This window comes from Ochotona princeps, chromosome X (genome assembly GCF_030435755.1).
Source record: "Ochotona princeps isolate mOchPri1 chromosome X, mOchPri1.hap1, whole genome shotgun sequence".
NCBI classification, from domain to species: Eukaryota; Metazoa; Chordata; class Mammalia; order Lagomorpha; family Ochotonidae; genus Ochotona; species Ochotona princeps.
The window spans coordinates 96,994,356-97,017,623 of record NC_080865.1 but is presented as its reverse complement, the minus strand read 5'-3'; the positions used below and the strand labels follow the sequence as shown (position 1 = coordinate 97,017,623).

Sequence of the window (23,268 nt, the reverse complement as noted above, 5' to 3'; positions counted from 1 at the left end):
TATAACAGCCTTACTTCACAGAAAAATTTCTTAGAAGTTGTATATACATTCCGTTTGCATTTCCTTATGAATTTAAAACAAATTTAGTAGTAACACAAATAATTCCTCCTAAAGTTGCCTTTAGAAATAAGTCTAGACCTTTCTCTATTACTAATTTTATATTGTACATCCATATAAGTCATGTGTGTATATATACATATATATATCTACACACAACACATATATATGATTGCATCAAAATAAAGTTTGCATATAAAAATGAAGTGTGTCTAATGTTGATTACTTCTGGTAAGGAGGAAAAGACAAAAGTGTTCGAGAATCACACAGCCTGTGTAGGGAACAAGCTTTTCCACAACCCTGAGAAGTAGGAATTTAAGCAGTCTAGTCTTTGGTTGAGCCATGCCTTGGGCTTTGCAGAAATATCTTGACCACTTCCTTAACAATATAGAATCTCACCATTTTTAATCCGCTCATTTAAAAAGTAAAGCCTAAAAGCCTTAAACTTTGATGGCCTTTCCCCATGCATTGGGAGTGTTCTGTATATGTATTCCAACAATAGTCTCTATGGATTTAAATACTGCTGTTGCTTTTTGGACAGTTGACCTTAGTTCTTTTATAAAATCAAAATAGATGTCATTACCTACCTCTTAGGACATCTTTGAAGATTAAAAATGAAAATGTCCTGCTAGGGCTTAGAACAATTAAGTACATGTAGTGTTAAATAATTGTTAGATGCCTTGATTACTAGGTTAAATATAATTGTTTTGGGAAACTCTTTTGGATCCAGTTAATCCATGAATAAAACTTGGTTAAATGCTTACGTGTCAGAATGAATACTATGCTCACAAATAATAATGGGGTACCCACTTCGAGCTCTGTGCTCTGCAAGTAAGTGAATGTTTGAGGCATGAGAGAATGAGTGAATATTGCAGCAAAATCATGCTCAATAAGTTGAAATCGTATTGGTAAGTCGAACTAATCATTGTGTCCTACGTTGTGATTTCACTAATATAAATGTGTTGGAATATTAATTCTTTTATAATTTAATAAATGTGCATGTGCTTTCTCACTCAAATTTCCAGCTTTATTTCTGGTTTGAAATCATTCTTTCATGTTTCTCTAACAGGGAAGAAGACTTGGAGACAAAATCAAAGCGACATAAAAGTAAATATCATGAATCAATTCAATATTGACTTAATTGCTGTAGTTGCAGAATTGGTTATGGGGGCTTAAACCATAATTTTCATTCGCTAGATCAATAATGTACATTTGAAAATGTATTTAATTTGAAAGAACAAAAACTGCTATACTGTGCATAATTGTAGTGCTGGCACAGCCCAGATATATGAGCAGTTTCTCAAGTCTCGGCTAGAGTTCAGAATAATTTCTGTAGAACATTTGATTTGAGTTCTAGCTTCTCTTCATCACCATCGACTTTCACTTTAACAAACCTAAATAAGTGTTGCAAGTATGACAGAATCTTCTTTTGCAAGTGATTTTATTTGAGCAATATGAAGCATAGGCATAAGACAGGTTTAATGAACCATGCAGAGGCTAACCCAACTTCCAAACAAGACAGCGGGATTGTTTCATGAGGTGCACAGCCGTCCCCATCACCCTTGTGCTTTCTGTGGCTTTAGGCAGCCCGGTTCAATTGTACTCCAAAATACTGAATGGATTATTTCAGAACTGGCTAATTCATAATTTTAAATAACTTTTATTTCAATGAAGTATTAAAATTATTCTGCTTTGCTAGTAGCTATTTTTTAATCTTCCTTTATCTAGTGAATAAACCTCTACATAGATAGGCATATGAGAAGATCTTCAAAACGTTTATGGAAATACATACTATGAAAAATGGAAGCATGGATTTCAAAATATTTTTCAGTGAAACAAGTTTATTTTTAATTTGAAAGTACAAACATGTACTTCAATAATGTTATATATATATGTGTATATATATATATAATATATACATATATATGAAAACCGCAGTGTATGAAAGGGTTGATAGCGTGCGGTTACAGGAATCCCCTAGGTTCTCAGAAGGCATTCTGCACAGATGAGGGACTTGGACAGACGATTCCCTGCTTCTCAGTCTTCTGTGATGGTCTGATATCAACAGTGGGGAACTACCAGAATAGCTGCAAACACTTACATTTTCTTGATATATTCTTGGTGGTAAATGAAAACCCGAAGGTGTGTCCAAGAGGCAGTGGAGCATAGTAGGACAAACTGTAGCTCTAAATTGCCTGGCTTTTGATAGCAATTGCATCACTGACTGGTTGTGTAACCTTGTATATGTTCTCTGAAACATGTTCTGAATATGTCTCTGAAACATGTCTCTGAAATATGTTCTCTGAATATGTTCACTTATGTATAAAATTGGGATAATAATAGAACATCCTCATCATGAAGTTTATGGAAAGATAAAGTAATTAACATTTCTGAAGTTCTTCTAACAATGTGTTGTGTATGACCGTATTTTAAGATTTTTAGATAATTGTTACTATGCCAGTGACCTGCATATACTGATATAGCAGGCCTGGCTATCAGGTTGCATAACCACAACTCTGACTTCATAGTCTTACCTGTCGTTGGATTCAAGTGTCAGCTCATAATATCTTAGCACACTTTTATATGTATTTCATCTCTTGCATGGCTGTAGGGACAATGTGTGGGACTATAGTTGCATACATTTTCTTGGTAGGTTTGTGACTAATAAACAGTTCCAAACTACATTCTTCCCAATCAAGTCCATTTGCACAACGCTTAGTTACTTAGAAGTGTAACTTTATGTTTAAAATCCTTCCACACTAGATCTCAGAAATCTATTAGAAATTAACAGTGCATATATATCTCTAAGGTACAGGATGAAATATTTTAAGTCTTAATTGCAGTACAAAAATGATAAGAATTAATGTATTCAACAGACATAAAAGAATCAAAGCACACCTTAGGAGAGAGTTTGATAAATTTGGCAGGTCAGTGGGCTTTGGCACTTGGACTACACTGTGTTTGTTCATATATTAACTGTAAGACCTTTGCCATATTACTAAACTTCTCTGAGCATCGGTTTTCCATATTATAGATGGGGAAAAGAATTGTGTAGCTTGATGAATTGCTGTGAGGATTGCATAGCATGACGTGTTAAGTATCTAGAGTTGTGCCTGCATAATACATAGAAACTTTTAATAAATGTTTGTTGCTTTCCATATATGTATATGTATAATATATAGTATATATATATATATATATATATATATATATATATATATACTATCTATCTGTATCTATATCTGTTTCTATATCTATAGTAAGTAGGTCACAATTTGAGAAAATATTCTTTAGCTGCTGGGTCTCATACCTCATCTTGGGTTCTAGTTATTACAAAATAATGCTGCATTTACTTGGGTGTCAGGCTTTTGCCAAATGTAACTAATACAGCCATGATCCTAGGGATGCACCTCAAATGCTTCTGAAGACAAATAATCATCATGAGTCTGAAGCACTGGTCTTGGCAGTCAGGTTCTTGAGGGTCTGCAAAACAAGGACAGTGTTTTACACCAGGAAGCTCAGTTGTAGCATCAACTTTCCTGGGGCAGATAACAAGCATGTACAGGTTGCAGTTATTTTGAGAAAGCATAGACGCTTCTGCAGGTCTTAGCAACCCTAGAGTACACCATTAGATCTTACTAAGCTCCCGTTTATGAGATACCACTGTCATTGGGGGAAGGATTGATTATGTTTTGTGTTCTTGATAAAGATTCCAAGGATACCTGTAATATCATTTAGAAAATCAGTTTTTTACAAATTATCCCCACTATCCCAAAGGTCCAAATAAATACAAGTTAATGTGTAAAATTTTAGTATTTTATAATGTCTTCTTAGACAAGTAATTTTTTGGAAATACACATCACAGCCTTTTTGAAAACAATAATAATGATAATATTTCTCCATTTATCTGCTGAATTAGGACCTAGGGTAAACTTAATTTGCGCTGTAGAGCCTTGAAGAACCATGTCTAGAGAGATGTTGATTTAATATTTATTTTCACTATTTCAGGTTGAAGCGGTGCATGATTGTCGAGAGAAGAGAAGTTCTGATCAAACTTCCAGTTTGGACAATGACAACAGCTTGGATATTTTAAAAAAGTATCCTTTATTTACTAACATAAACTAATATATGTAACTACCTATAGCAGCCTTCAGGTTCCTGTTAAGGGCAGTGTGCTTAGAAATTTGAATTTGGAGTAGGAAGTTCTATTTTGTGTCATAACCAGAGTGATGGTTGAAGTGTCAGAAAGCCTGGATTTAGCTTGGCCAAACTATGATCTGTTTTTGTGCCTTAAGAAAAATTAGTCTTTTTCACAATTTGCATTTTTGTTCTTTATTACCTTAGATTAGAAAGTAAATGGGAGATTTATGGATTTTTAAAAGCTTGTTTAGTTTGAATGAAGTATGAGTGGAAAATATAATTATGATATACCATATGGTACTTTGATATACGTATAGATTAATTACTGTAGAAGCCTGATTTACACTTGGAAAGACCAGTACAGTAAATCCACAAGAAGCTTTAGAGAGTTCCAAAACATTGCCAGAAAGAGGGGGAGTTGATCCTCAAATATGTTAATATGTTTTTAAGAGAAACAGGATACTAAAGTGCTGAAACTGTGCTTTAGGGACATATTTGTAATTTTTTAAAACAAATTGATTCTGAGTCTTAGTGAATAGAAAGAAGAAAATACTAAGTTATTAGTAGTCCTCAAGCACCCCTCCATTTTCATTTAAAATACTATTTTAAAGAGACGATTATTCTAGAAGCCTTAAAAGTTCCATATTTTATGATAAAACCAAAACCATTGGTAACTCTTGTGCATTAACTATGTTTACCTTAGACAATTTATAATACTGCTAACTAAAACATTCTAAGATTGTTCACAAGTAAAATAAAATAATTAATTATCTATGGTATCTTTATTTTAGGCATGTCCTCAACGAATTGATACAGACTGAGAGGGTGTATGTTCGAGAACTGTTTACTGTTTTGTTGGTAAGTGATTTGATTTGTGGCTTTCCCATTTAGTTTCCAATGACCTCTCACTACATTCACTAGAAAACGCTTTGGGGCAGATTTCTATTTCTGTCTCCTTCCTTGTTTGTCACTTGGCAGTGGGCATTTCTCCTACTGTGAGAGGTTGGATGCTGTTTAAACATGGGTATATATGTTCTCTCTCAGTAGAGGGAATGGTTGATTCAGAATTGATTACAAAGAAGAAAAGTTGCTCTCTTAGGGATACTGAAGATTGTTATAATTATTCCCAGTGTGCTATTTAGAGACTGTGATGTGAAAAACTGAGAATGGAACCAAACACATTCATTTGCAACAAATACTATGGCATTAATTTCATCTGAAAAAGATTAAACTTTTTATCAGTTGAAGAAGTTGACAAATGTAATATAAAATTTTGTCCCTGGATTCTACTTAAAAAAAAAAACAGCATGTATGTATATGTGTATGTATTTGAAGGCAGAGTTATAGAAAGGGAAAGAGAGAGGGAAAAGGAGAAAGAGAGAGATTTTTCCATTTTCTGACTTATCCCAAATAGTTGCAGGGACTAGGGCCAGGAGTCCAGAACTCCATCTGTGTCTCCCAGATGAATAGCAGGGTCCCACGTAGATTCGCTGCTTTGCAAGGTAGATTTTGGGGAACTGGAGTAGGTAGGATTTAAAAATACTCATAGAGCATAGCAGCAGAGTGGGCATGGCTTACATCATTGTGCCACAATGCCAGCTCCTCCACTTTGTTTCCTATACTGCAAGGTACAGTGTAGGTCACAGAGCTGTCACTTTATTCTGCCCATTGAGTGGAATGCTTTGATTTTCATTTCTTGGTTTACAAAACAAAATGAAAATGAAGAAAATGGAAAAGAAAAAAAAAGCATGGATAACTTTGGGAACTACAAGATGTAAATATTAAAATTCAAACATCCTCATTGCCGTACATTCTGCTATTTCCACACCTTCTGTGGTCCAGTCAGATGTTAATGTACATGTCTTAAGTGAATAAATGTTGTATTTATTTTGCATAGGGCTACAGAGCAGAAATGGATAATCCAGAGATGTTTGATCTTATGCCACCTCTCCTGAGAAATAAAAAGGATGTTCTCTTTGGAAACATGGCAGAAATCTATGAATTCCATAACAAGTATGTAATTGCCAAATTGAATGTTTCTTTTGCATGAAATTATTTATGGATCATTGAAGTATATTTCACATATTTTTTTCTCTGAAACTTTTTCAGTGTTTTCATGAACAGCTTGGAAGATTGCACTAATGCTCCAGAAAGAGTGGCACGTTGTTTCCTCGAAAGGGTTAGTTTTATTATTTTTTTAAATATAAATATTTGGGACGCCAAAATAGTTGAATGTATTTGGAGTCAGGCATTTTTTAACATGTATGATTTTTAAGAGGACATATCACTCCAAGCAGGTATTTAATGCCAAACTAGGATTTGTTTATATCTATCTATCTATCTATCTATCTATCTATCTATCTATCTATCTATATGTGGAGAGAGAGAGGGAGAGAGAGCGCAGTAGCAAATGCTTCAGTGGCTCAACTCATCAGCCCTAGTAGTCCTAGAAATCTAGGGACTGTTTTGGCAAGAGAAGAGTTGGGAATATCTATGTAAAACCATTCTGGGCTGCATTAATTTTAGTGTAAAACGTGTTTTGGTGGTCCCCTTACAGTACACATAAATTCTTACTGTCCAGTCTAGCTTGTATTTCAAACACCAAAGCACCTGTTACAGCAACTTCACAAAACAGAGAGCTGCCTGTTTCTCTATTCAGCAAAATCTTCCAGGTAGGCTCACTGCTTTGCTTCCCAGAGCACAGCTGACTTCTTTGGTAGTGATTGTACTCTTATCCACTAGAGATTTCTCTCAGAATGATTTTAATGGCTATTCTCTGCTTATCTAGTTCCTCTTATTCTGAAAAGACCAGTGTTGTATTGGTTTGGGAATCAGTTTGACAGAGGAGATGGCTGAAAGCTTCAAAAGTTGTTGTATCCTAAAAAGTGCTTATGAAATGTGAAATGAGTTAGGCTAGAAGTGAAATGTGTGTCATTCATTTTCTCAATGAGTTCTAATGTTAAACACATTTGAACTATGGCCAATTTTTTTCTTCAGTTTCACAGCTAACAACAGCCTGTCTTCTCTTTGGAGTCTACAGTATATAAAGACCATGCTAATCATATACATGGATTTTCTTTGCAACTTGATGAAAAGTTCCTTGAAACAGGGTTCATGTCTTATGTATCTTTGTATTTCTTGTTGAATTGGTAGACTTTTTGGAACTAGTAGTGATTTAATAATTGTTCAATCATCATGTGTTTATTCATTCAGTAGACAGCTATTAAACACTTATGCACCAAACATTGTGATAGGGAATATGAATACCAAATCCAGTATCATTCAGGTATAGAAACAGGGCAACCAGTAATCATGAATAGAGTGAACTAACTGCACCATATTGAAGGAAAATGAGGAATCCAATGAGAGTCCAGACAAGGAAAATCTTACACAGAGTATTAACAATGCATTAAGAAAATATCACTCATGATAGGAATTTAGAGAGACGTAGAGACTGATGATTTCAGGGAAATAAAAAAGCATGAGCAGATGTCTAGATGGATTATGTAACAGTGATGATGTCCCAGTGATGAACCAAGGACTACAAGCTCTAACTTGGAAATTAGCTGTAACTTCGTTCACTGAGCAGGGAGGGGCTGGAATCAGGAGACTAAGAGCATAGAAATAACGAATTGGTACTGCATTAACTCGTAGATATGAAAGAATACTAGTCTTTATAATTCACTCAGAGAAGTCTTTTCTCCCTCTAACTCTCAAGCTATGTTGTGAAATTATGCGAATGATTAAATGTCCATCCACCATGTCCAATGAGTGTGTTGTACTTGGAATATAAAGAGGGCTTTTGACAAGCTGCTAGTATTGAAGGCCCTTTAGGCGTACTTTCTGTATTGTGTGGCCACACTCACTCTTGCTCAATCTTCTTTTATAGGAAAGTTCATATTCACAAAATGCTAATATGTTTGAATTTGTTCTTTATCTCAGAAGGATGATTTTCAGATATATGCAAAATATTGTCAAAATAAACCCAGATCAGAGACAGTTTGGAAGAAGTATTCGGAATGTGCCTTTTTCCAGGTATAGTAGCTACTCAAGTATTGGATATGGTTTTGGGGGACTATATTGGGATATTTGTTCATAAATTCATTTTCTATTGTAAGTTTTATGTGCATATAGGTTAAAGAGCAATTCTACACTCCCCAAAACACATGTCCATGCATATTCTCACAGATTTGTTGTTCCCCAGAGACAATTGATTCTAGTACTTTAAGTTGCTTCTTTTGGCCCTTAACTCAATAACTAAAAAAAAAAAAAAAGTTTATCTTATTCCCTACCATGGAAAATGAGGATTGTTTTCCTTCACTACCCCTTCACCCAGTACATACACGGAATTCTTTTCCTCCAAAACTTCTAATGCAATTATATTATATTGTAATTTGGTTAGATTGATAGATTGCTGAACTGTGTTAACTTATTAAGACTTTGTGATTTTTTTGTTCAGATGAATCATGTGATATAATATGGTTGCTTTTCCTGTCCTGTTTTTCTTGTGACTGTCTTTGCATGCACTGAATTTTGTGCAAAAAAAAAAATTGCAAAGCACTCCAGTGTCATGTGTTTTATTTTTGTATTTCTATATTCTTAAGCATTTGTAGAAATAGTGGTTGGCTTTCTCTTCTGATGTTTTTTTCCTTTGACATATGTCCTCGTGGCTCAGCAGTGTCTGCCCCTTCAGGGGATCTCTACGGGCGTGTGCATGTAGGGTCAGGGTGCTCTGGTCAGTGTCTAAGGGAAGAATTCAGAGGAACACCCAGTTTTGGCCTGGTAGAGTCTCCTCTATTATCAGCCAAGAGGGGAAGGATATGATTATTTGGCTGGGGCGATTATAGTGTCAGCATCGCTTTGATAAGATGAACCAACCATACAGGGTGAGCCAAAACAGTGCTCACCTCCACAGGCACTTGAACCACACAAAGGATCTTTTGTTTCCTCAGTTTGAGTGCAGAACTCCAAGTCTCTAAAGGAAGATACAGTGACTGCCCAAAGACCCAGCTACACTCTATCAGATACCCTATGGCATAGTCCAAGAATTCCCACAGTTACAGAGCATATGTCTCCTGTAGTCACAAGGAACAGTGGATCTACTCTCTGTGCCACACATCTTCCCGGTCCACAGAAAGAGCCATGATGTTCTCAGAGCCAGCTGCCTAACAGATAAATGTTAGTTGGTGCTCTGCCTTGGTCAGCTGAGCCTGGGTGCCCTGATAGAGGAGAAAGGAGGGGCACATCATGGGACTCAGTAGGTGCTCTGCTTGCTGCCAACTTTCCAGGTCAGATACAGTCAGTGGGTACTGCAGATGAATCCCTCTGATAAAATCCTCCAGTCACAAGCCAAGCAGGCTTTATTTGCCTTATTATGGTGTTTCCTTGTTTCTAGTTGCCAGGAGTCTTGCTCCAAGGTGATGGCATTCTCTTGCATCCATTGACTGGGGGATTCGCTGGCAATGTCCTACACAATGCTGCATAATTGTACTGTTCCTGCTGCTCTATGGTCTCTCTCTCTCTCTCTTTGTATATTTTCCACTGTGAACTTCTCTCCAATTGTCTTCCTGGAATGAAGTTCCTTCTACTTTTTCTGTTATTTTGCCGTGGTCAGAATCAGCAGGTCTTTTCCCTATCCAGCCATCTTGGATGTGTTGAATGTTATTTTTATTATTATTATTATTCTCAAGTCTTTCATATAGATTTTCCTGTTTGCTTAATGTCATGTCTACATCTTTCCTGTTTTATTTTCCTTTTTGGTGGAACACTAGAATCCTCCAGAAGTTGTAGTGAGAATGTATGCACAGTAGACAAAGGATTTTATTTTTGTTTTTATTTTTATTTTCATTGGAAAGTCAGATATACAGAGAGGAGGAGAAACAGAGAGGAAGATCTTCTGTCCGATCATTCAAGAGGCCACAATGGCTGGAGCTGAGCCAATCTGAAGCCAGGAGCCCTGAGGCTCTTCCAGGTCTCGCATGGAGGAGCAGGGTCACAAGACTTTGGGCCATCCTCGACTACTTTCCTAGGCCACAAGCAGGGAGCAGGATGGGATTAGAACCGTCATCCATATGGGATCCCAGCACATGCAAAGGCGAGGACTTTAGCCGTTAGGCTACTGGGCTGGGAGCTTTTTGTATATTGAGAGCTTGCATGTTTGCACATGTCTTTATTGTTCTCTGAACACTTGATTACCAGCTTGGCTGGATATGCAATTACAGGTTAGAAAAAAGTGCCCTCAGGATTCTGAAGGTGTCGTTCCATTATATTCTAATTTCCAGTGTTGACCCAGAGAGATGTGATGTCATTTTGATTTTTCTTTGCTTATAGCTGACCTAATTTTTGTACTTGGAAAGTTTGCAGGAATTTATTTTATGCTCAGGGTTCAATGCTGGCATTATTTTACTCAATTAGGCTTTTTTTAAAAAGATTTTTTTAAAAAAAGTTTTATTTATTTTTATTGGAAAGTCAGATATATAGAGAGTGGAAGTGAGACAGAGAGGAAGATCTTCCGTCCAATGATTGACTCCCAAAGCAGCCGCAATGGCCAGTGCTGCGCTAATCTCAAACCAGGAGTCCAGAAGCCTCTTCTGGGTCTCCCACGTGGGTGCAGGGTCCCAAGGCTTTGGGCTGTCCTCCACTGCGTTCCCAGGCCACAAGCAGGGAGCTGGATGGGAAGTGGAGCTGCCGGGGTTAGAACAGGCGCCCCTGTGGGATCCCGGCACGTTCAAGGCGAGGACTTTAGCCACTAGGCCACAGCACTGGGTCCACTTAGGCTGCTTTTGTGGTGATCACTTTAAATTTGAAAATTTCTGTTCAAAATTAACTCTAGTTTTTTTATTTCTTCCCCATTCTTTTTCTCTATTCTCTCTGAAATTTTTATTGTACAGCTGTGGAATACTTCAAAAGGATCATCTTGTGTTGTCATTTAATCTTCAACCGATGTTTCTTCATATTCCAGTTTCTGGGGTTTATCTTTCAGTTTCTTCTATTGAGGATTTCATTTTGGACTATATATATATATATATATATATATATATATATATATATATATTTACGTTTTTGTAATATCCTTATACTGTTTTGTTCCTCAGTGATCCTTAGAATACTCTATTGTTTTATGATCGCAATAGAATTATTTATCTATAAAGATAAAATTTCTCTTTGAAAATGATTTTCTTATCCATGCATAGTTTATATTGTCTTCTAACTGTTTTTCTTCCCCACCCCGTTATCTCATTTGGTTCCTGCCATTCGTGTCACTTTCCCCAAATGCCTAGTGATATTGCCTCTCCATTTACGTTAGGGGTAAGAACTAGTAAGCTCACTTGAATTTTCCTCTGCATATGGTGTTTTATTGTCTGTAACTCTCATTTTTGAATCATTCCTCTCAAGCCATTACCTTGAAAGGATTCCTTAACACCTGTCTTTTCTTCTAGGCTAGGCAGATTTTCCAAAGCATTGCTTTCTGTGAAAGGATAAGGCTGCTAGTTTTGTGACAGCCGAGTGGAGGAAAAGGTTTATAATCTCTGATTTAGTAGGAGAATAGTCAAGTACTCTCCTTGCTTTCAGTGTGTTTATTCTCCCATCAGCTTGACCTTTTATCCCTGAATCTAAATGCCCTCTACTATTTCCAGATAAATAGATAAGTATCTGGTTTTTTTTTTTTCTGTCAGAACAAGTGGTGTTGGGGGCACAGCTACCCAGATGTGCATAGTGCTATGGTGATCTGAGAGCTATATGCTGATCATGGAATGTTGCTTTTTTTTTAGTATACATGCTCATTTAATTTTTGTTAATAAGCTTATTGAGATATAGTTAAAATATGAAGTTCATACTTTTAAATGTATAACTTCATCTTTTTTACCATAGTCACAGAACTGTGCAACCATCATCATAAATCATTTAAAAACCTTGTCATCACTCAAAAAACCATACCTGTTCCTTTTAGCAGTCACTCATGTACTCCAACTCCTGCAGACCTAAGCAACCGTGAATCTACTTGCTGTCCTCATAGATTTGCCTATTCTGTATGTTTCATATTAATAGAATTCAACAGTATGTGATGCTTTGTGTTTGGTATATTTCTGTGAGCATACTCTTTTCGAGGTTCATTCTTGCTGTAGCATTTGTTCATTTCTTTTTTATGAACAAATAGCATTTCATTATAGAGATAAATCATATTTTATTTACCCGTTCTTCAGTTGATGGACATGGGATTAATTCCACCTTTTGATTATTAGGGATAATGTTATGAAAAGTTTTGTACAATTTTCACTCTGGACATATTTTTTGTTGTTTTTTTTGTTTTTTTATTAATTATTTTGCATTATGTGACAGTTTCATAGGCTCTGGGAATCCCCCCACCTCTCCCCACGCCCCTCCCCCCTGGTGGATTCCTCCACCTTGATGCAGTATTACAATTCAAATTCAATCAAGATTCTTTCCTTGCAAACATATACCAAGCATAGAGTCCAGCTACTTATTGTCCAGATGGGTTGAACAGTTTCTTGGGGAGACCATTTCTGGTCCAAAGTTAGAGCTGGTAGAATATCATCCCAGTCAATTAAGAGTCCCAATATAACATCAACAGCAATTTGCAACATTATGGAATTGACATGGTTTTAAGTAACCAGTATGTTAAAAAAAAAAAAAAAGCAAGTTCTTAACCACAACCTCTGATTAACTCATTGACATTTCAGTTTTAGTTTATATACAGGACCGGCGGCTATATACCTTAAAATGGCTATAAGGTACCATTCAGCTGTCTCGTGTCTATTTCATTTTAGTATTTAGCCATTTGTTGTGTTGAAGTATAATTTTGCTGATCTTGGCAGATTTTAGGATAATCTAGACTGGCTTGTAACTCTAACAAGACATTTGTCGACAATTAAGGTGCAGAACATTTTTTTTGGGGGGGGTGTGCAGGAAAATCCTCAACACCATGGTGAGGAATGACTAATCTTTGTGTCCCACCCAGCGAGGCATGAGCCAATCCACGCCAGCTCTTTCCTGTCAGATTCCAAGCTCTACTTTTTGTTGTTTGTCTATTTATTTTAGGCTTTTTTAGTTTGTATGATTGTTTGTTTGCTATGGAGGGTTTTCGGAGCGACCCCGATGGTCATTGTGAGGGAGGGTGGGGGTCCAGTGTTGGAGCCAGGCTCGGACCAGAGAAAGCTCTCCTCCCTGGTCCCGAAGGACGTTTGTTGTTCTTCTGTTTCTGCGGACCGCTGAGGGCTTCTGGTTGTCTTTCCGATGACGTTGGTTTCTGCATGGTAGTGTTTGGACTTCTTCCATCCCCTGCGGAAGCTCCGGTTGTGGGTGGATGACCTCAGAGTACTCGGCCTCCGAGGGCATCCAATTCCCTGTGGCCTCCTTGGCAGTTGGGATATAGTCCTTGTTGCTCGTATTAATAGTTTGTGGTGAAGGTCTGGGAGTCTTCATGGTTGGGATCCAAGCTTCCTCCTTACCACCTTCTCCACTCTGGAGTGCCCTCCTGCTCCACGCACATGACCTCCTGTTAAGAGGTTGTCTAGACATATGTTTTTACTTCTCTTGTCCATATACACGGGACAAATTGCCACATCATATAGTGGCTGTGTTTACTTTTTTGAAGAACTGCTGGATTCATTTGCAAAGTTGTTGCACCGTATGTATTCCTGCTTGTGGTATATGAGAATGCTGGTTGCTTCACATCCTCCCCAGCACTTGTTATTATCAACTTGCTTCCTTAATAAACCAAGCATTCTTTTTGGAATCCCACCTTCACCTGCCACTTTCAGAGATACTTGGTGTCTTTAGTGCCTTAGTTTTTGTGGAGGAGTGCGGAGAGGACAAAAATTGAGCTGTTTCTTGTTTTTTTTTTTTTTTTTTCCCTTCAGTTAACTTGAGATTTATTTTCCTTCAAGGTATTCAGTTGTTTGCCACCTGTCAGTTTTGTTTTTAGTTCCCAAATTTTGCCAGTATTTTCTCTTATCTCATCCTTTTCTCCCCCGTGAAAGCAAATTTCCCAACATATTAGTTGAATTTTATGAATGGCCTAAAGGCACATCAGAATATTATCTTTCATCATAGTTTGAAATTTATTGTTTCAATTAGATTGTATATTGGATTATTTATTTATCATATTTATACTATCACTGCTAAAACTGGGTGAAATATAATACCAATTGATAATAACTGCGTTTTCTTGTGATATGTTAAAAAATCTGTTCATATATGCAGTGTGGTTTGTACTTAACAAGACTCATTTCATTCCTGGGTCTTATCCCATGGAGCTATATCCTTTTAATTTACTTGGATATATTGAAAAATTTTTAAATCGTATTAATTTATAATCAGTTTTTTTCCTTTTTCATCCTTTCTGCATTCCTTATTAATGTGAATTTGTATGTGAAAACTTTATTCTTTCAAGTTCTGGAATTTTCTGTCTCCTAAATTCTTGAAATGCTGTTTGCTGTAGTGTTTCAGGTATATTGTGTCTTAAATTCCTATGCCATATGTAGGAGCAATTTTTCTGATTAATTTTCCTTAAAATATAAGAAACATTCATGCATTTATTCTAGTAGATGAACAATGAGCATTTTCACAAATAGATGTCAATTTAATAGATGTCACAAATAGATGTTAATTTAAATTTATTGATATTTGCTTTTTTTAATGACAGGAGTGTCAAAGAAAATTAAAACACAGACTTGGTCTGGACTCCTATTTGCTCAAACCAGTGCAACGAATCACCAAATATCAGTTACTGTTAAAGGTAATTACTTGAAACATTCATTTCTTTCTCTGCTTACTTGTTGGTACAGATGTGGCAAAGCGGCGTAACAGGAAGTACCTGATTCAGAACAGTTAGGAATGGGTAAAACTCAATGACTGGGAACGCTGGAGCTAGCGATAGAATTAGGAGTTTGCAATGGAATTAGTACTGTGCGCTCCTTTCTTTCACTGTGGTTGTGCAAATGCCACAGGCAGAGATGTCAGACTCCGAATATTTGATGTCTTAAGTATCTAATTGTCCGTATGAGTTACATGGATTTATGCATAATGATTTACTGAAAAACTTCTAACATTATTAAGAGGAAATAAACAAATATTTCTTATGTTTTGAGACTGTTTCAAATAGACCTTCTCAATGGAAAACCAGTGTAACCTAAGTGTAATCTAAAAAGATTACTAAAATTTTGTGGTAAGTACAAATATTGTATTAATTTTAAATGTAATTATAACTATAAAAATTTAAATGTTGCTAGTTTAAAATATATTTTCACCATGTTTTATGCTGTATTCAACATGAATAAATCGTGGATAAGATTTTTATAGGTAGAGGATAAAAATCACACGTTATTGCTTTAAATCTTATCTCGAAAGTGTCTTAGAAGCAATTGTTCTTCTGTTCTGAAAGCAGTCGACTACCTGTTGCTCTCGATGTCTGTCACTACTCTGCTTCTTTGCCAATTTTGACATTATTATTAAATATAGTATCAATGTGACAAAAAGTGTATGAAAGAAATACTTCGATAAAAATAATACGACATTTGAATTCTGGTTTAAACTGCTGGCCAAAAATTTATTCATCCAGCTATTAAAATCTTTCCATATTACATTTAATTCCTACCTTCTAATTACAGGAGCTGTTAAAATTCAGCAAGGACTGTGAAGGAACTACTCAATTAAAGGAGGCACTTGACACAATGTTGGAATTACTGAAGTCAGTTAATGACTCTATGCATCAGATTTCAATAAACGGCTATATCGTAAGTACATTTTTTATAATTGCTGCCATTTCAGAGGATATGCCTGTCAACATCCTTTCTTCCTCGGCCTGAAATTGATTGAGAAATAATAGAGAAGAGGCAGACACATGGAGATGAAAACATTTGCATTATTACTGCTAATGCTAAGTGCAGAATCTGCCTGAGAACCTGCTGCCAGATGAATTTGTGACATTTTCCTTTTCCCTGACAACTTCCTCCCCAAATCCTGAGTTAAGGAGATCCTGCTTGAAGAAATGTCTAATTCAGCTAAGCAGACATATTGTTCCCAAATCACTGCTTTTCCTAGTCCAGAATAAATAAGGGAAAAAAGGATGAGATTTTTGGAGTTTGCTGCCTTTGAACAGATTAGCTCCTCCCAGTTGGGACATGTATCAATCAGGACTGAGAAAAACAAGGGGAAGTCACCCTAGCCAAAAGACCTCCAGAAGAATAGGATATGCACTGAAGAAAAAGAAAGTTTCTATTATTCACCACTTCCACAGATTTGTACCTATGCATGCTTGTTTTACTATAAAAAGTAATGAATTTAAAAAAGTTTTAAAATATACTTTAGGGTTTTAGTAGCTCAAGCTGAATCCTAAAATGCTGACATCAGAAATCTGAATACAGCTCTGTATTTTACTAATAGTTTTATGTTTTTTTCCATTCTAGGGAAACTTAAATGAGCTAGGCAAGATGATAATGCAAGGCGGATTCAGTGTTTGGATAGGACACAAGAAAGGTCCTACCAAAATGAAGGATTTTGCCAGATTCAAACCCATGCAGAGACACATTTTCTTGTACGAAAAAGCCGTTGTTTTTTGTAAAAGACGGGTTGAAACTGGAGAAGGCTCTGATAGATATCCATCCTACAGTTTTAAGCACTGCTTGAAAGTAAGACAATTTGAATTAGCCAATATTACATGTGGTATATGTATATGTATAAGTATTCCAGGTGGTATGCTTTTTGTTGTTGTTGTTCAAACGAGCAGGTTTTATACTTCAACTTCACATCTAAATTTTAGTACAAGTCCTATGTGGAAGTCAGGTAAAGCTTGAAACGATGGTGAGGAATGCAGAGTGAGCATCCGTTCCTTTCTTTTCCTCCACGACCTCAATGCTAGGCATTCCTCAAGGAGGCTTCCTAACATTCTGCAGAATTCAGCTTGAAATTATGGAGAATAGCTATCCCATGCTCCCTTATGGACACTGTTGCCCGCTTATAACCCATAGAGTCAGTAACACCTAACTGTTTGCAAGAAGGCTCCTGCCTAGGGTTGGGTCTCTGAACTCTCTTCTCCTATATTTCCTTCTTTGCTTAATTTTTTGTTAAAGATTTTTAAATTCAAGAGAGGTGGGGGGAGAGGTAGAATGAGAGAGAGAGAGAGAGAGAGAGAGAGAGAGAGAGAGAGAGAGAGATCATTCTCTATCCATTGGTTCACTTCCCAAGTATGTGCAATGGCCAGGGCTGGTCTAATTCTGGAGCCAGGAGCCAGAATTCAACCCAGGTCTCCTATATGGGTGACAGAACCCAACTCCTTGAATTGTCACCTACCTCCTTCCAGTTAAAGCAAGCTGAAATCAAGAACTGTAGCTAGGAATCAAATTTAGGAACTCCAAATTTTTGTGTGAACTGATAGGCAGAATGTGTAGTCAAATTGCTTTACTACTGAACCATAGAAGCTTTGTAGCTTCCTTAAAAAGATATTTTCATCACAAATGCTCAGTTGACATTTGATACTAGTAGTTTACCACTATGTCCCCAAATCACAAAGAATCTTTATGTCCCTATGTGGGTAATTTTTTATATAAAGATTTATTTGTCTTTATTGGCCAGTCAAATATACAGAGAGGAGGAAAGACAGAGGAAGATCTTCCATCCGATGATTCACTCTCCGAGTGGCTGCAACAGTCAGAGCTGAGCCGATTTGAAGCGAGGAACCCAGAGCTTCTTCTGGGTCTCTCATGCAGGTGCAGGGTCCCAAGGCTTTGGACCATCTTCAGCTGCTTTCCCAGGCCACAAGCAGGGAGCTGGATGGGAAGTGGGACTGTTCTCACACAATCTGGCGCCCATATGGGATCGTGGAGCGTGCCAGGCAAGGACTTAAGTAGCTAGGCTACCGTGTGGGGCCCAAGTGTGTGATTGCCCCTGAATTTCTGGCTGTTTAGCTGATGTGGGAGGCCTAAGCACATGGCACACTGTGTCCCCAGGGGAACCCCCTGACAGTAGTTTTGGCTAACCAAGACTCCAACCTGGCCTGTTTACTGGGTGTGCAGCAACAGGGCTGGTCTGCACCCCAGTCTCTCTTCTCTGTCCTTGGGCAAGCTGTGCCCAGACTTCCCTGATAAGCAACACTGAGAAGTCAAATGCCACCCATATTCTGCTTGCCAGCCACATGTGCTGAGTATGACCTGAGGCATAGCTTTTAGCTTAGGTTTTTGGGCTCACTGAGTCCAGGGCCTCCCTGCCCATGACCTGAGACACAGGTTCCAGCCTCATATGAGGAACGTGACCTGTGACTTTGTTAGAGTGTCTGTAGAGATAGGCATGCCTAATAGCCACTTACAATGTCATTGTTGAGTGGGAGTACCATCAGGACCGCCCTTCTACCTCCCTCCTTCTCTAAAACTTTTTAAGCCTATACATTCCCCCAACAAATGGATATTCCTCACCAGTTTGTCTCTAATAAACTGACTGAGAACCAAGAACTTGTTTTCTATTTTAAAGAGGGTTCTGTTATCTTGCTATCTATATACATATTCTTTGGGAAGGTACTTTACTTTCACATACAAATTTGACCCAAATCCTCTTGTTACTCATTTTGTTATAGGGTGACCCACTTGATATTTAGCATAGTACTTCTGATTTGTACTGCTTTTCTGTTTCATCTGTAGTTGGTCGGAGTGATAGACATGCCAACATGAGTTCATTAAAGAAAGATTTGTGAGAGTATGATGTCGTGAGAATGGAAAGCACAATGGTAACCATGGAAACACAGGGTGGGATAGATGTGAGAGGTATTTCAGTGCAAGGTAGACATGGGGATTTCATGACTTACAACATACAGGAAATAAATAACACCTGATATTTTAAGAAAGAAAATCTGTCCAATTTTTTGGTTCCCCCATAATGCCTAGTACCCTTAATAAAAATGATCAGTGATGTCTACATGGTTTCCAACTAGAATTTCTGAGAATAATGATTCCACCATCTCAGTTGAAAATTAGTGTATTTCTTAGACCTTATCATGCTTACTTCCTTTTTTTAAGCCATTGTGAGATTCCAGCATTCAGCAATTGCAGTGTTACTGGTTAACATGTTAACCGCCAACAAATAGAGTTATTGGGACCAAAGTCTATTTTTGGTAAAGAGTAGCTCAGTACAAATAATCTGCTTTTCTCTGACTTTAAATGGATTCCTGGCCGCATACACCATGATGCAATCCTTTTGCATGGGCATGCGCTGTCTAGTAACCATGTAGTGTATTTGAGTTGTGCTGCTAACATGTAAAGGAGTGCACTAAAGTCACAGTTAAACTGGAGATCTGAGTTCTTTATACTTCTCTGTACATTTATTATTATAGTTTTACAAAAAAGATTTATTTTTATTGGAAAATCAGATATGCAGAGAGGTGGAGAGACAGAGAGGAAGATCAAATGTGATGATCCAAAGCCAGGAGCCAGAAACTTCTTCTGGGTCTCCCACGTGGGTACAGGGTCCCAAAGCGTTGGGGCGACCTTGACTGCTTTCCCAGGCCACAAGCAGGTAGCTGGTTGGGAAGTAGGGCTGCTGGGATTAGAACCAGCACCCATATGGGATCCTGGTGCATGCAAGGTGAGGACTTTAGCTGCTAGGCTACTGCGCTGGGCCAAATAAAATAAATTTTTAAGGAAAAATCTCATTACATGCATTTTGTGTATGCTATTTAATATTTTTTAAAGAAATCTATGAAATAGGTCTTCTTTCCTTTTTATAGTCAACGAAACTATAGTTGAGAAAATGTGCTTACATTAAGGTAAGATACTTGTTTTAAAGTTAGCTAGTGGTGGAGATGGAATTTCATCTTAGACTCCTGAGCCTATGTGTTGTCTAGCTCATCCTGCTGTTAGCCACATGTCATGAAAAAAGCAATTTTAAAAGATTGAATGAAGATGATTATTCATTTTAAGTCTTGGCATTTGAACAGAAGTAGGTTAGTTAGCATGGTGGAGTAAGAATATAAACAAATCCTACAATGTCAGGAAACACTTCAGTAGTGGAATGATGGACTTATGGCTGTTCATTAAGGAGTACCCATTGTAATACTACAGGGGAAATCAGTAGTGGGGGGGGACTCAAAAGGGGGAGTGGAATCCCTGAGCCTATGGAACTATATCCTAAACTAATAATAATAATAACAACAACAATATTAATAATAGAAGATAAAGGTGTTTGGAGACATCTGAGTTTAACTCCTGATGGCATCCAGGGTGGAGGTAATGCTCTGTGATCCCTTTGTTGCCTCTCTTTTCCTTTGTGAGAGGCTCTCCCTAGCATTGTACTTAATGCATATCCGCTCTCACCATGGTCATTTTGGAGGCTCATCAATGCAACAGAGATTGAGATATTTGTTTAGATAATTGAGTAGCAATTAAAAGAAAAGAGGAAAAGTGAAAGGGAACCAAAAGAGAATGATTCAAGTTATTCAAAAAGGATTTAACCTGGGTTCAGCACGGTGGCCTAGTGGCTGAAGTCCTCACCTTGCATGCACTGGGATCCCATATGGGCACCAGTTCTAATCCCGGCAGCTCCACTTCCCATCCAGCTCCCTGTTTGTGGCCTGGGAAAGCAGTAGAGGATGGCCCAAAGCCTTGGGACACTGCACCCGTGTGGGAGACCCGGAAGAGGCACCTGGTTGCTGGCTTTGGATTAGCTCAGCTCTAGCCTTTGCAACCACTTGAGTAGTGAATCATTGCATGGAAGATCTTTCTCTGTCTCTGCTCCTCTCTGTATATCTGACTTTCTAATAACGATACATAAATGTTAAAAAAATTAAGCAGGTGATTAATAGCAAATAGGAAAAATGCACAATTATACTGAGAAGAAAAGCTCTGATGTGGAAGAGAGAATGCATTGATTTTCCCTGACTACAAGAAGACACTGCTAGCTACCAACAGATGATTTGTTTTCTTAGAGAAGTAGAAGGATTGGTAGAAATATAAGGATCTGTACTGGCAGGTTCACCTCTGTCCCATAAGCTTGATGTATGTAATTTATAGGGCTCATGTTGATACAAATAACAATTTGTAAGATTAACTGACCTGACAAAAACTTATTTAAAACAACCATTAAATATTGGTGGCTTTTCTCACTGATGTTTAATTGCTTTTACTTCTGTGTTTGACACAATAGTTTGTTTTAGTAATGTGCATTTAATTCATAAGGGAATTCAATCTGAGCTGGACTATTTGGGTTTTCAGATATAATACATTTGTGTCAAACACTGGAATACAATAGGAGCTCCATTCCAGTTTGTAAAAACGCTTTTGTCTGCGATTGTACTTACCATTTTGTGCATGTTAAATATAAAATGGGTATTTTCCCAAGTGAAAAATTCTGTTCCATTTAGAATACTAAGGGCTGGATTTAGCGCAATATTGTACTCAGAATAATGTGCTCATAAAAATGGTGATTTATTTGTTGTAGATGGATGAAGTTGGTATCACTGAATATGTAAAAGGTGATAATCGCAAGTTTGAAATTTGGTATGGTGAGAAGGAAGAAATTTATATTGTCCAGGTTGGTCATTTAAAAATTATTCTTGAAATTATAAACTGCAGATACAAAAGTCTGGATTTATAAACAAAGATAATTCTGGTGATATTTGAAAAATCTTATTATTCTCATATAGGTCCCTCGAAAGTCATGTTTTCTTGCATTTCAGTTATACCTGTGTTATTTTCTAGAACTTTGTTTTTAATTTTATCAACACTTGTAGAGTTATCAACTATAGAGATAGATGCTTCTCTTGTCACGTTTTAGTTGTTCTTATGCTCAGTATTAAACAGATACCTGATTACAAGACATGAAAATGTGACAATCCAGAACTTCCCCCTGCTTCTAAAGGATATACATGATTAAACTCTAATCACATGTGCTGGAAGGTCCTGCCCATTTTAAGAAATGAGAAAGAAATCAACATTTCCAGAAGATGTTGTCCTATGTTCAATGAGTAACATTTATGCCACGTGATTGACTGCTGTGCTGTTATGTATCAGAAGTGCTCAAAGTTTTTTTGTTGGTTAGTTTTAATTCTATTCTAGGTGAGTATAAATAACAAAAACACATTTTTCTCAGGGTTATTAAGGTAATAACAGTTGGTATTACAGAACAAAATTATCTTGTAAGTAATGAGAAGACATTTAAGGACCATTTCTTTAGTCATTAAGAGTGATATTTAATGAATTTATTCTCAGGAACATACATAAGATATTGTTTTAAAATTTGTCAAAATGAAGCATAAAACACATTTTAATTAATCATTAAATGGATTTATTTGGTAGCCCTTTGTTGTGGTGGCCTCTGATGCTGATACTCTGATCTCCCATTTATTTACCAGTCCCAGCCCCAGCTAGCTGTTCCATTTCTGATTCAGGTCCCTGCTAATATGCCTGGGGAAGCAGCAGAAGATGAGCAAAGGTTTTTTTGGTGTTTTTTTTTTTTTTTTTTTTTTTTTTTGCTCTTCCCATCCATATTGGAAACTCAGATGGAGTTCCAGGCTCCTGGCTTGGCCTGGCCTAAGCCATAGTATTTGTGGCCATTTTGGGAGTGAATCAGTGGATGGAGAAATCTCTCTCTCTGTGTCACTTTGCTTAAAAAAAACTAAATATATTAAAAATATTTGTTTATTATTCAAAAGGCAGGGAGAGAGAGAGAGAGAGAGAGAGAGAGAGAGAGAGAGAGAGAGAATGGTATCTTTCATCCACTGGTTTATTCTTCAAATGCTTGCAACAGCCAGGGCTGAGCCAGGCCACAGCCGGGAGCCAGAAATTTCACCTAGTCCTTTTAAGTGACTGGTAAGTACCAAATTACTTGGGCCCTCCATCATCTGCTGTACTCCCAGATTAGCAGGACACTGGATTGGAAGTAGAACTTCCAATAAAACCAGTACCACCTTATGGAACGCAGATGGCTTAAGTGCTGGCTTAACCCTCTGTATCACAAGGTTGGCAATATTTTTGTTTCTAAAAGACTTTGCTTGCAAAGAAAAAAATAACAGGAATTATACTTTTCATTTAACCTGAGCAGTAACATTTCGTTATATAAAGACAACTT

The 23,268-nt window shown here is 37.2% G+C and overlaps 1 protein-coding gene across 3 annotated transcripts in view; it reads left to right on the top strand.

The window, feature by feature from the left end:
* MCF2 (MCF.2 cell line derived transforming sequence) overlaps window positions 1–23,268 on the top strand; it is a 99,395-nt gene that overhangs the window by 68,873 nt on the left and 7,254 nt on the right. For all 3 annotated transcript variants that reach the window (XM_058659048.1, XM_058659049.1, XM_058659050.1), the window contains 10 exons: window positions 1,127–1,164; window positions 4,066–4,154; window positions 4,989–5,055; window positions 6,095–6,210; window positions 6,307–6,376; window positions 8,140–8,232; window positions 14,864–14,956; window positions 15,828–15,953; window positions 16,626–16,847; window positions 21,640–21,732. In XM_058659048.1, coding sequence (XP_058515031.1) covers window positions 1,127–1,164; window positions 4,066–4,154; window positions 4,989–5,055; window positions 6,095–6,210; window positions 6,307–6,376; window positions 8,140–8,232; window positions 14,864–14,956; window positions 15,828–15,953; window positions 16,626–16,847; window positions 21,640–21,732 — 1,007 coding nt within the window. The remainder of the gene's footprint in view (window positions 1–1,126; window positions 1,165–4,065; window positions 4,155–4,988; window positions 5,056–6,094; window positions 6,211–6,306; window positions 6,377–8,139; window positions 8,233–14,863; window positions 14,957–15,827; window positions 15,954–16,625; window positions 16,848–21,639; window positions 21,733–23,268) is intronic.